The sequence below is a fragment of the Prinia subflava genome, chromosome 7 (genome assembly GCF_021018805.1).
Source record: "Prinia subflava isolate CZ2003 ecotype Zambia chromosome 7, Cam_Psub_1.2, whole genome shotgun sequence".
In the NCBI taxonomy this organism is placed as follows: Eukaryota; Metazoa; Chordata; class Aves; order Passeriformes; family Cisticolidae; genus Prinia; species Prinia subflava.
The window spans coordinates 26,271,495-26,285,744 of record NC_086253.1 but is presented as its reverse complement, the minus strand read 5'-3'; the positions used below and the strand labels follow the sequence as shown (position 1 = coordinate 26,285,744).

Below are 14,250 nucleotides of genomic sequence, written 5' to 3'. Positions count from 1 at the left end.
TTTGTTATTTGTTCTGAAAATGCATAAATCCGCTTCTCCGTAATTCTTTTTGTGCTGTGGAAACAATACTGTGAATGAAATCATTATAGGGAGAATTTTCTGCTTGATTTCCCTGCAGGAAGTGGCATTCCTGCAGTATGTCTCTTATAAGGTCAGAATTTTGTATTCATTTATAAGGACAAAAATTGTGTAGAAGTTTGTATTCATTTACAAGGGAAACTTAGACTAACTTGGATGTCTGGAGATTTTAATGCAGGATTGACTAGAAAAGACATTTTCAGCCTATACAGAGCTTGAAAAATGTCTTAGGTGGCAACTTCGAACTTGTACCAACTTTTTCAAGTTGTGGCTTTCTGAACCACAGACATGGTAGTTGAGTAAGGTTGACAACTTAATCCAGCTGAGCAGCCCCTTGTGAGCGTGTAGCTATGGGTCCTAGAACATGTTATGCTGCATAACTTTCATAGACTTTTTTTTTTTAAGAGCTAAACAGAATAATAAATAATAAACCAAAAAAACTCAGCTAAACCAGGCATGTATGGAGAAGTAGCCCTAGGGATAAAGTGGATGTTTGGACAAGAGACATGTTATTTTTGTACTTGTAGTTTTCTGAAGGGTGGTGCGAATATTTTAAGTGGTAAAAATAGCACTCGAGTCCTTGCAAAACAGAACCTAATATATAATATAAGTTAGTATTTTTGTAGTTAGTGGCTAAAATTATGTGAGAATGTGAATGGTGATGTTATACACCAGCTTTAAAAACAAAGTGCCTAGACTTTCTAAATGATAAGTGTTATCTTTCAAGTACAGATGAATGCTCTCTGTGCACTTCATGAAAATGAAGAGCTATTGAACTCCGTCAGATACGAGTTTGCAAATGTGTTGCATATTTTCTTAGTGTTTAAAATTTTTGCAGTGCTCAATATAGTGTCTCCTTGGCGTGCAGAGTTTAGCATGCGTTGGTTAATATGTAGGCTTGGTGGTGTTTGGTTTTCTTATGAGCCCGCACAGTTAAATGTCTTTAGAATCTGCCTTGGAGCAGCTGGCTGGCAGCTGACGCTGCTGTTGGCACCACCCAGGTTGAACGTGACATCACCAGGAGAAGTCCACCTCTGTGCTCAAGGAAGTTGATGTGGGAGCCACGCTCTGTGGAGCATAACTGCTGAGAACACAGAGGGCATGTAAAAATGGAATTCCTGAAAAAAATTGTTCCCAGCGCCGCTTCCGGAGATGCTCTGGATGTTGGGAGTGCGGCCCGTGAAAGCTCTCCAAGGCTGCTGAAGATGAGACGAGTCAGGTTGTTCTCATTAGGACAGACAATAGATGAAGACGAGGGGACACATGTTTTACATCCTGACTACTGTATGTATCCATGGCATCAACCTGGTGAAAACTGATTGCTAAGCTCTTTCTTCAGATCATGATTATTTTGTTAAACTGATAAATTTGATTATTAAAGGCCTTTCTATCAGGGTTCCTATGATTATGTGTCTTGAGCTTTAGATCTATTTTATCATTGACACATTATCATTTGTTGGTGACCTGTGTGGAAGCAATTTTTCAGGATTTCCTCCTGTCTTTGCATGCCTGTGTGACTTTTTTCCTTCTTTCTGGGATAAGAATATGTTTAAGTTTTTAAACTGTAATGAACATAAAATTAGGCACTAAGTTGTCTAGACAGAAACGTGCTACACAGAGATCTGTGACTGCAGTGCAAGATGTGAGTTTTGTTACCTTTTCTTTCCCTGTTTTTCTGATCCCCTAAGTTTTCAAAGGCTTTCCTTTTACGAGTTTTTGTCTCAAAACAGTGTATGTTTCCCTTTTTTTAGTGTTTTGAAGATTGCGCGTTTTTAGTAAACATAATATGTAAATAAGTCAAGTAAGTATATGGATATTGTATACAGAATTTTTAACCACAAGAATATGGGTAAGGTTGCTTAAATGATTTCCTTTTTAAAAAGTTCATTATGGAGCTAAATATTACAGTGTATCGTGCTAATAACAAGTAGAATTAGTTTATGTTCTTTATTCAGATAGTACATCTGGATGGTAATGGAAAATTCAGTTTTACTTTTTTTTTCTTTTTGCCCTCATCTAAAATAGTGCAGTCTTGAGCCTCTTTATGATCTTGGATTCTGCTGGCTGTCAGATGCAGTTTTTTCCCTTCTCTGTGTGGTTGGATATTTTCAAGAAGTAGTATGGCTTTTAAATTTTTTTCCTTACCTGCAATTTTTTTTTCTATCTGCCTGCAGTGGTGGGAGATGGAGACATTCACCCATCTTACTGGGTGATGAACTTACAGCCTTAGGGAATTAAGCTTGTAGTGGTGGTGGGAGAAAAGGATTTCCTTGAAAAGACTTCTCTTAGCCGTTCTGATTGTAACATGAACTACTTTTTTTAGTGCATCAGGTTGAGTAAGATAGGCAGCTGAGGAAAGCAGGGGCAGTTCTGTTCTGTTAAGCAAGTTGTTCCTGTGCACAGCAAATTACAAGTTAATGTTCTAATGCTATGGGTTATTGAAGGCTGCCCACAGAATAAAGTCTGTTATAGCTGCCTGTATACTCGAAAACTGATCAGAAGCCCGTGGTGCCTGATAGTGAAAGGTTTTTAGCCTCATTTAACTTGGAATGCTGTACAAAAGCCCTGGAATTTGTAGTTGGATATACTGTTAATTTGATATCTCCATAGGTATATCTCACCAATCCTGCTTTTATCCTATATTCTAATTTCTTTATAGCTCTCAAATAATTTTTTCCTCCACATGTTATAATTTCAGAAGAAGTAGAATTGTCTTTGTGTCAGGTTGAAAGAAAATGCTATAGCTGATTGAAGTTTATAGACAAAACAGATACATTTATCTTTGTTCAGTGTTTGGTTGATAGTTCGAGCAAATGAGGATAATAAACATAGAATAAACTAGTCTGACTGCTAAAGATGAGTTTTCCTCTCTTGATTAAATATGTGCCAAATGGTGATTATTAGGAGTGATTTTGTGGAAACCAGCAGTGCCTGACTAATATTGCTTAATAGTGTGATGTCATCATTTACGAAATGAAGACTTAGAGTCTGTTCTGGGATCATGCTTTTACAATAGCAGATAGTAGCTGAATCCTCTTTAAATTATCTCCTTATTTCTATTTTTGTATCTTGGTAATGGAATGAACTGCTCTGCTGGAATAGAGCAAAAGAACTGCTGTGTTTACCAGTTGGGTATGCTGCAGAAGGCAGGTGCTGACCAAACAGGTAATAAAACAACAGAATTATTTGAAAAAAAGGTAAACATTTACTTGTTTATTGTTGGCAAATGTGGTGTTAATGCAGCACAGAATTTGATATACTGAAGCTGTTGAGGAACTCAATAGTTTTTTAAAGCTAAGGGGGTTTGTCCTATTAATATGTTTGAATTTGAGAGTGAGTGGTGTTTATTATTTTTTTCTTTTTAGTTTCAGTTCCTTATTGCTGCTGTTTAATATTTTTTTTTGTTTTGGTGGGAATTTAGGTGAAATACTGAGCCTGACAATTATTTTTTAGTATAACCATATTTTAGAAGTTCTCTAACAGACAGACCAAGCAAAAAAACCTATTCCTGGCATTGAAATCTTAAAATATTATTTTTATAATGCCACCTAGTTGGGTTTCCATCTGGCTGACCTAAAAATTTTGTGAGAAATTCAGGTGATCAAAATTTTTTTGGTTGTTATTTGTTATTAAAATATTTGTCATATCTGCTTTCAAAATATTTACTCAGTTTATAGTTTGTTTTAGAGCTGAAAATAGGACCTTACAAATATATGCTCTGTAATACATCTTTTAAAATATGTAGTTTTCATCAGAATGGTTTCAAGTGTATTTTAGAAATCTTTTCAGAATTGTCTTTTTAGATGTATAAGATTAGTACAGTTGTAGAAGAAAACCACAACTGACTTGTTGAAGTATTTGTATATGACTGTATGCATCACAATGCTTAAAAGAGGTTAGTAAAAGAATAGGCAGGTTTTTTAAAATTGTTATAGCATTTAAGAGTGGACATGTTCTCAGTTTTAAAAATTTGTTTCAAAAAATCTACAATCCAAATGAAATATGCGAAGTTGAGCGTGGAAGATTCAGATTGTGGTGTTAAAGAAGGGAAACGCCACGACTGCCCTGTGTGAGCTGGCAAATGGCAGCTGTACCTGTGGTGTGTGAGATGTGCCCTCCTGTTGAGCTCTGTGCTTTCCTTGTGTTGCAAGGCAGGGCAGCTGATACTGTGCAACTTGTCTTAATGGCCAGCTGTGTAAGTCAGATCTGCAAGAACTGTAGAAGAGATGTTAATTTTATCAGTGATGTGAGTGTTCTCACTGCTCACAGCCCCCGTGTTATTTCTGTGTCTGGAAAACCTGCTTCACTTCAAATGCTTCTGCTAGGAGAGTAAAAATATGCCCATAGGAATCTGTTCTTTGGAGGTTGTGATAAACGCCAATCACTCACTTTTTGAAATTTATGAAATGTTAATAAAGAATAAAAATTGGTTACAAAAATTAATACAATAATAAAAGTTTAAAAAGGTTTTCAGAGACAGGACAAATAATGAGACAAATAAGAGCAAAGAAGGTAGCCCGGGTCTACCGTCCCCCCTCCCTCTCAGACAAAGGCTGTGAAGGAGAAGGGCCTCCTTCGGGAGGAATGTCCCCTTTTTGAAGACCAAAATTTCAAAATTATGCAATCTTTATCTTAAGACAGACCCGTTTGCCCAGAGTCCCCCTTCTAATCCTGGGCGTCCAGGAGTTGGGCTTGACCAGGTGGTTCGTGTGGATTCAGTCTGGGTTGACCAGGTGGCTTCTGTGGATGCAGGGAGATATGCATCTTGTCTTCTGGAAGTCCTAAGGGGGGGGTTCTCTTCTTCTTGTTGTAACTGTTATCTCTGTTGAGAAACACCTCTGGGCCTCTCCCTTTTTTTTTTTTTTTTTTTTTTTTTTTTTTTTTTTTTTCTTCTTGAGCTAAAGAAAATATCTTACACACAATTCTTTTATTACTAAAACTTAATGCTAAAAACTACATTTACTATATTATTCAAATGTCAATACAGCATAACTTTTCTACCTAGCATTATTGTATATAGTAAATATCTGCATAGAGCCACACACACAACAAGCCTTTTTCACAATCCCCCCTCTTACTTTTTATAATAATTTTGGCTCGAGCAGTATTTACTGCTTTTCTGCATCCATTCTACATTCATTTTCTTCATAAATCAGTCTAGCTTCCTGGAGGGGATCTTCTACTCTATCTTGTTTCTTTAATACCATAATCCTTTGCACCGTTTTTGTTGTATCCATCCTTTGATCCATGGTCACTAATTGCATTCCTTGAACTACACTAGTGATGAGTCGAATGAAACAAGGGATCAAACAAGGGAGGAATATTAAACCAGCTGTGGCACATAAGAGGAAAAAACCTAGTTTCTTCCACCATTCTATTCCTAGTACATTATCCCACCAGCTGGTACTTAACATGGATTCCCACTTCTGAACTGGTACATGGGCGATTTTTCTAATATCATTGACTATATCCAGGACAGCTTCTCCATTATCATCTATTTTTAAACAACAATCTGATGTATTGAATTTTCCACAAACGCCCCCTTCTTCAGCTAACAGGTAATCCAGTGCCAACCTATTTTGGTACACAGCGGCTCTGATTTGAGTTTGTTGCCTGGATATTAATTCCATTGCCCTACCAGTTTTGTTTGTTATTATCTCTACGACTGCCTGAAGCCTTATGATACGATTTAACATATAAATGGGAGTTCGATATCCCCAACTCCCATCTTGTGCCCAGGTGGCTGGCCCATATGTTGCCAGTATGCGTTCAGGGGGCCACTCATCATCTCCCCATTTTTGGAATCCTCCAATTACATCTCTCTTGCTTCTTTTTAGATCCTCATAAACTGGTATCCCTAAGTGATCCCCTTCAGGTCTAGGCAAAAGAAAAAATCCTGGTTGTATGACACCCAGAGTACAGCTCCCTTTCCACTTGGGAGGGAGTTTTGGATACGCCTTCTTCCCACATATCCAGAACAAACCGTCTGGAGCTTTCCAATAGTCTAATTTTTGCTCATTCATATTCTCCCAAAATTTAGAAATTTCTGGGATGCCAACATAAGGATTTTTTCCTGTACCATTACATTGAAAAAGCCTGATTTTATTATTATATTCACAATTTCCTTTTTTTTTCTTTTTTCTGGGTCCAGTACATGGTAGGTTCTTCTGGGATCCACCATACAGAGGTTCCATTACTAACCTTGTATCTTTTACAGAGGGTTTTTCCTACTTCATGAAGGAACTTTTTTCCTTCACGCCAAAGACATTCCTCCCCTATGACCACTGAACTTAAAATCCATCCCCCTGGCCGATTTTCTCCCCTTATACTTGTTTGGTTCCACTTAAGGAGCTCGATTGGGCCTAAGCTGCTGCCTTTCCATGGCCATTCTTCTGACATCAAAGCCCCTCCACAGACCCAACAATTGGTTACGTTAAGTTCCTTACTTATTCTTTCTCCCAATTCCACAAACAGATTTTTACCCATCCGTGAAATATCTATTTCTTTCTCTAGTTGTTGTTCCAATTTCTTATACAAACCGTCAAGTGAAATTGGTACAGGTTTAGGTGGTGGTGTTGGCCTAATTTTTTTGTCTATCAATTGTTCTTTTACCAAATCCTTTGCTTTACTCCCAGTAATGTGGGTGAAACACATCCATTTGTCCCCATTTGCACATTCACTTCCCCTTAAATTTTCCGCAATCCAATACTTTTTCCCATTGTGTATGCAGTTTCCCAGTTTGGAGGGGTTATAACAGTGACTGTTGATATGAGTGTGAGAAATAAAGAAGGAGCCTCGGCGTCTTTCCATATACAGTTTTTGGTAACACCTGTAGCATGGCCGGGTCGACATCCCAAAAGGGAAGAGCCAGAAAATGAGTGACAGAACCAGGAGAAGTCCAGTATGGCTTATAGTCCCACCTCCCATGCCTATGGGGTTGCAGCCCACAGCAGGTGTATGTGATCTTCTTGGTGGCGATTATAGAGGCCAATCTGGTCTTGCCCTCTCGTCTCTTGTCACTTTCTCTTAGCTAATTTCCAGGCAAATCGTTTTTGACACTTCTTGACCGTGGTCTCCCACTTTTCCTCAGCTATCTCCCATTCAACAGGCACTAATAATTCCCAACCACACAACCAAGTTATTATTTCAGTAGCTCCAAGTTCTGCTTGGATAGGGGGCTCAGGTGACACTCTACACTTCATACAACGAGAGCGTCGTTTGTGTGAACTACAGTACCAGTGTTTCCCACAGCTCAAACACTTACATTTACACCAACTGGCATGTCCAGTATTTGGGTGAATCAAACAGGGTATTTGGCGTGGCAATGAATAATGTTGTAATTCACCCCCCTCTTTATATAAATCACAGGCTAAGGCCAAAACACAGGGATTTTCTGTCCGAAACAATCCTGATCCTCCTGTTTGTGGCAGCAGTACTCCTCCCCAGGGAGGGTGCCGGAGATGTCTCAAAGTTTGTCCAGGCGGTATTTGAAACCACTGATACAAGCTCGGTTTAACTCCCCAATCAGGTTCAACCCTGCGTATGTTTCTTGGATCATTCGGATCCCCCCAGTTCATTATTACTCATTTTCGCTTAAAAGTTAATTTCGTTTCACCCGGCTCCGAGGATATCGTCCACTCCTTTGGCTTTTCCACAGGTCCTTTGATTCTGTTGGCGTGAATCCACCCTCGTTCTCTGGTTCGGATTGCCGTCTCGGTCGTCAGCAATACCTGAAAAGGACCTTCCCATTGTGGGGTTAAAGATTGTTCTTTCCATGTCTTTACTAATACCCACTCCCCTGGATGAATATTATGGATTTTAAAGTCTAAAGGGGTGGTTTGAGGGATTATTCCTTTTAGTCTTAAATTCTCAAGAGTTTTTGCAATTGTGTTAATATATCCCTTAACACTCCTTTCCCCTACTTCATAAGTAGCATTTTCATGTTTGGTGGTCAGAAAAGGTAACCCAAACATCATTTCATATGGTGACACTCCCAGATCTGATCTGGGTTGTGTTCGAATTCTCAGTAATGCTAAAGGCAAGCATTGTACCCATGACATTCGGGTTTCAACTATTAATTTGGTTAAAGTTCTTTTTAAAGTTTGGTTCATCCTCTCTACTCGGCCTGAACTTTGTGGGTGCCATGGGGTGTGTAGTTCCCACTTTATCCCCAAAGCTTGAATTAATTGTTGTAACACTTTTGACGTAAAATGTGTTCCTCTGTCTGAATCTATTCTATTAATCATTCCATATCTTGGAATAATTTGTTCCAAAAGGGTTTTACTTACCACGTTAGCAGTAGCTTTGGTAGTGGGAACTGCCTCCACCCAATGAGTTAGATGGTCTGTTATTACTAATAGATATTTCCATCTTTGAACTTGAGGGAGTTCTGTAAAATCTACTTGAATACTTTGAAATGGCCTTAAGGCTAATTCCCGACCTCCCCATGTGGTTTTCCTCATTACCTTCTTGTTTACCCTTTGACAAGTTATGCATCTTTCAGTGATTTTCTTTGCTACCCCATAAATCCCAATGCACCCATAGTTTCTTAAGAAATGATCACACAAAGCTTGAGTGCCCCAATGAGTTTTCTGATGCATGTCTTCTAATATTCTTCTAGTGAGTATTTTATTGAGTATTTGCCTTCCATCCGGAAGTCTCCACTTCCCTGATTCATCTTGTTCACTGCCTATCTCTTTCAATTCTTTTTCTTCTGTTTCACTAAATTTTGGAATTTCCAACATCTCCTCATTGGTAGTTAATACCAACATTACTTTTTCCACTCCATTCTCTGCTGCATCCCTTGCTTCCTGATCTGCCAAATTATTTCCCCTTACTTCTGGAGTTACTCCCTTTTGGTGACCTCTAATATGTACTACAGCTATCTCTTCAGGTAATTTTAATGCTTCTAGGACTTCTAAAATGAGCCCCCCATGTACTAATCCTTTTCCTCTTGAATTCAGCAAACCTCTTTCTTCCCAAATTTTTCCAAAGGTATGTACCACTCCAAAGCAATACATGCTGTCAGTGTAAATTGTACCCCTTTTGCGTGCTAAGTGTTCCAGTGCCCTTTTTAGAGCATATAATTCACAGGTTTGAGCTGACCAGTTTGAAGGTAATTTCCCTTTTTCAATAGTTTGCATGTTCTTCCCATCAATTACTGCATATCCTGACATTCTTTTCCCTTGTAGGCATCTGGAGGATCCATCCACATAAATTATTTCTCCTTCTAGAAGGGCCTGGTCCTCAAGGTCTTCTCGAATCTTTGTCTGGTATTGGATAATTTCTAGACAATCATTTATTAAGTTATCTGTTGGTTCCCCATATAAAAATTGAGCTGGGTTCAGGCTTTTATTTACTTCTAATGTCAAATCATCACTGTCTATCAAGATCGCCTCATATTTTAGCATCCGAGAGTCTGTCAACCATTTTTCAGCCTTTTGGTTTAACACATTTCGAACTGCATGAGGCGTGCACACAATTAGTTTACCTCCAAAAGTCAGTTTACGACTTTCTTCAACTAGGATTGCAGTAGCTGCTATAGCTTGGATACATACGGGCCAGCCGTGGCTTACTGGATCCAACATTTTTGATAGATAAGCCACTGGTTTCTTTACTCTTCCCCACTCCTGAGCTAAAACTCCATAAGCCACCCCCTTTTCTGTATTTACATACAGATAGAAGGGTTTCGCTAGTGAAGGTAAGCTTAAAGCTGGTATCGAGGCCAGTTTTGACTTCAGTTTTCCTAATTTATCCTCATCTTCCTTGTTCCATCTTATATCATCTCCCTCCGTCAATTTTTTATATAAAAATTTTACAGCCTGTGTGTATCCTTCAATCCATAATCTACAATATCCCAATAACCCAAGTAGTTTTCTGATCTCCTTTTTAGAAGAGGGAGAGGGAAGGGATAATATTCCCGCAATTCTTTCGGGGCTTAGCCTCCGATTTCCCTTACTTATTAAGTGTCCAAGATATTTTACCTCTGGTTCCACAAATTGCAGTTTCCCTTTTGATACCCTCAATCCTTTTTCTCCAAGAAAATTTAAAAGCTTTATAGTAGCCTCTCTGACTTCAGCTTCAACTTCTCCTGATAGCAAGAGATCATCTACATATTGAATGACTTGTATCCCAGGAGGAGTGGGGAAAGTTTGTAATATGGTTTCTAAAGCTTGCCCAAATAAGTTCGGGGATTCAGTAAAACCTTGCGGCAATTTTGTCCATCTCAATTGCTGCTTTCTCCCAGTTTGTGGGTCCTCCCATTCAAAAGCAAAGATATCTCGGCTTTCCTCAGCTAATGGGCAAGCCCAAAAGGCGTCTTTAAGGTCCACCACACTAAACCACTGATGCTGGGGAGGGACCTTACTTAGGAGAGTATAGGGGTTTGGTACAACTGGATATCTAGTCCGAGTTCTCTTGTTTACCTCCCTTAAATCTTGTACCAGCCTGTAACTTCCATCAGACTTTTTTACTGGAAGAATGGGGGTATTATGAGGAGACATACAGGGTTCTAGTGTACCATCCCTTATCAGTCCTTCTATTACCGGCTTCAAACCTTCCCGTCCTTCTAATGAGATAGGATACTGACGCACCCGTATGGGACAATCTTCTCTTTCAATTGTAACTTTTATGGGATCAATATTCAATCCTCCCCTATTTCCTTCAGCAGCCCATACCTCCTTCTTAATTTTCTTTTCATCCTCCTGTTCTAATTTCAATATTTTATATGTCATCTTCCCATTTTCTGGTATAACTCCTATTCCTAATTTTATTTGGAAGTCTCGTCCCAATAAATTACTGCCTGCCCCCGGGACCAGCAAAACATCTCCTACCCAGAATCTAGTTTCTCCCTCTATTAATACGTTTTTGATGATTGGAGCAGAAAAACCTTCTCCTTTGGCACCCACTACTTTTACAGTCTCTTTACTTACTTTATAACCTTTGGGAATATTTATCAGACATGTTCGTTCAGCTCCCGTGTCTGCTACAAACTTCAATTCTTCTCCTTGGGGACCCACTTTTAGGGTTATCACAGGCTCTTGATGGTATTTGTCCCCTAAAAAATAGAGCCTGAGACTTCCCTAGTCACTCTCTGTATTCATCTCTTTGAAGATTTTCAGATCTCTTGCCCGTTTAGGACAGTCCTTTTTATAATGTCCTTCACCCTGACAGAAAAAGCAGACATTTCTGGGATGCCCTTGTGGCTTCGTTTGTGTTGGGGTTTTATTTTTTCCCATTCTCCTGTCTTTATGACCATCATATTTAGGAGCAGTGCCTGTGTGTCTTTGATTTCTCTGGGAATTGTTTTCCCTCATAGTAACTGCCATAATTTTTGCCTGTAGCTTAGTTTGTTCTTCATCCCTTCGAACATAGACTTTTTGAGCTTCCTTCAATAAATCATCTAATGGTTTTCCATGCCAATCTTCAATCTTTTCTAATTTTTTTCTAATATCTGGCCAAGCATTTGTAACAAAATTTATTCTCAGTAAAGCTTTTCCCACTTCAGTTTCAGGATCTATTCCAGAATATTGTTTTATATTTCTCCTAAGTCGATCTAACCATTCAGTTGGGGTCTCTTCTTTTCCCTGTTGTATTTCAAAGGCCTTTTTAGCATTTACTCCTCGAGGGGCTGCCTCTTTTATCCCCTTGATTATGGTATTGCAATAATCATTCATACGTTTCCTCCCTTCCTCATTATTCTGACCCCATTCTGGAGGTTCTGTCGGCATTATGTCTTCTCCAGGAGGTCCCTGGGGATGCTCTCTATTCCATATTTTTACCCCTGCTGTTCTAATCATCTCCCTTTCCTCATGAGAGAATAATATCTTAATTATGGACTGCAATTCCTCCCAAGTATAGATATTTGGTCCCAGGAACTGGTCAAGCTGTTCAGCTGTGCCTATGGGGTCTTCCAGAATCCCTCTTATTTCCTTTTTAAAACTCCTGACCTCAGAGGAGGTCAGGGGAGCATTTACGAACCCCGTTCCTCCCCCTCCCATGGGTACCTCTCTTAGGGGAAATAGCCCGATTTCTTTTTCCCATTCCTTTTCTTTTATTTTGTTTTCATGTGGTGAGTAATAATCAGGAGAAAGTTGCTTCCTAACTGCATTTCTAGTATTTTTATAAGGGGCATCTGGCAGAGACAAAGGATTCTTTTTAACCGTAGCGGCAGCGGTTTTCACAGAAACAGTTCCCATAACCGGAAGCGAGAATCTTGGAGGACTAATCATAGAGTTTTGGTCCTCCCAAGTAACTATAGAGTTTGAGTCCTCCAGAGGAGGGGCATGGGCGGGGTCTGCCACCGGAATTTCCGAAGGGGAGGTAATTTCCTGTCTACTCCATGTGGCTGGGCTGCCCACGCGGCCCATGGCAGTCGGGTCTGCTGTCTCCGGCACAAACGGGGCCGCGGCAGCAGCACCCGGCATCGCCGGGGCCGGGGTTGCCGCCAAGGTCATCGGGGACAGGACCGACGGAGACCCGCCACACGCTGGCAGCGAGGGACTCGCCGCCCCAGGAGGGCCAGGAGCCGCAGCTGCCTGCGGCGCCATCACTGCGGCAGATGGGAGGGCTGGTGATTCCATAGCCTCAGGAGAGGCGTGCAAGGGTCGGGCCGCTGCTGCCGCCGTTTCTGGCGATACTATTCCCGCGGCTGGCGGAAAAGCTTGGGGACCTGGGGTCGCGGGGGAAAGGGGCAAGAAACGGGCGGCCGCCTCGAGCGGGAGAGGGTCCGCCGCAATTACTGGCAGAGAAAGGGAAGGGAAAACCTCCCCCGCCGCCGCCACCGTGGCCGGCGAACCCGCCACCGTCACTGTGGCAGGTGAAAAGGCGTGCGGACTTACGGCTATGGAGGAAGGGGTCAGAAAGCCCGCTCCTGCTGCCCCAGGCAGACAGGGAACGGCTACCGGGGCCGGGGGGGGAAGGGGTCCCGGTACCATCGGGGCTGCCGCCCCAAGCGGACCCGCGCTCGGGATGGGGACCGGGGCGAGATCACACGACAAGCCGGGACCCGCGGTGTATGCTGGGGCGGGGACGAGCTCCGACATTGGGGCCGAGGGAGACCTCCCGCTGGGTCCTGACTCTGGCAATGCAGGCGTGCTTTGAAAAGGAGGGGGTAGAAACTGTAGAGGGTCCCAATCATTTTCTTTCTTTTTCTCCTGTTCCCCTTCCTTCCTTTTCCCTGCTTTCCTTTCTTGCTTTGTTCCAGGGGTTTCTGTTACTTTAAAAATTTTTATTTTCCTATAATCTCCAGTCCAACAGGCCGCGTAATTTCTTTCTTCTAAATCACTCTGTTCCTTTGAATTTATAAATTCATTTAAAGCCTGACAAATCCATTTTTCAAAGGAACCATATCTAGGCCAATAAACGTGATCAGATCTTATTTTCTCTCTTGGCCATTCTAGCATACAAAATTGTATCATCTTTACTTTATCCTTTGTCCTTGTACAAGGGTTTTTTTCCCAATTACTTAACATGATTCCCAGTAGACTGTCTGGAGGAATTTCTGTGGATGGTTTTTTACTTTTTCTTTTCTTCCCTATCTTCTCTTTACTGGATTTCTGTCCCATTTTTCAATATTCTCTCTACTCCAACCCCCCCCCGTGTCTCTGTTCAGCTTCCCTTTACCCCCACAAAAACTACTTTTCTCCTTTCTCCCACACTATTTCTTAATACAATTTACCTTCTCTGAGGAACTATAATAAAGCTTAAAAAAAAATAAAAATCTACACTTTCTATACTTTCATTCGTCCACATTCACTCCACTCTATTTTTCACTTAATCTCACACACAACAAAACAATCACAACTACAAGGTACCTTTTACTTTCCACACACTTTTACACTCTTTAACCTGGCCAGACAATGCCCTTCACAAACCCTCAATCTGGCAGTGTTGGGGGTTCTCCCTTCCCAACCCCAGGTGCTCTTGGTTTTATTTCATAGATTCTGCAGAATTTAACATAACCCTGGATGTCTCAGAATTGCTTCCTCCAATCCAGCTGGTTATCAACCCTGGGTGCTCTTGGAATAATTCCTCAATCCAGCTGATTATTATTATTATTATTATTATTATTATAATAAACAATAAACCTGGGTGTTCTTGGAATAATTTCCTCAATCCCAGCAAAAGTTTTTTTAGGGTCCCCTTTTCACACACTTTACCTTTTCCCTGGGG

The 14,250-nt window shown here is 40.8% G+C and overlaps 1 protein-coding gene across 14 annotated transcripts in view; it reads left to right on the top strand.

The window, feature by feature from the left end:
* The window catches only part of FRYL (FRY like transcription coactivator), a 186,651-nt gene that overhangs the window by 35,658 nt on the left and 136,743 nt on the right, over positions 1–14,250 (top strand). For 3 of the 14 annotated variants that reach the window (XM_063401909.1, XM_063401902.1, XM_063401898.1), the window contains exon 1: positions 1,019–1,362. The exons of 2 other annotated variants lie outside the window; for them this stretch is intronic. In XM_063401909.1, coding sequence (XP_063257979.1) covers positions 1,188–1,362 — 175 coding nt within the window. In that variant the 5' untranslated portion in view covers positions 1,019–1,187. Of the gene's footprint in view, positions 1–924; positions 1,363–14,250 lie in introns of those variants that run through there. 9 more of the 14 variants (XM_063401908.1, XM_063401901.1, XM_063401903.1 and 6 more) reach the window with 7 other exon arrangements.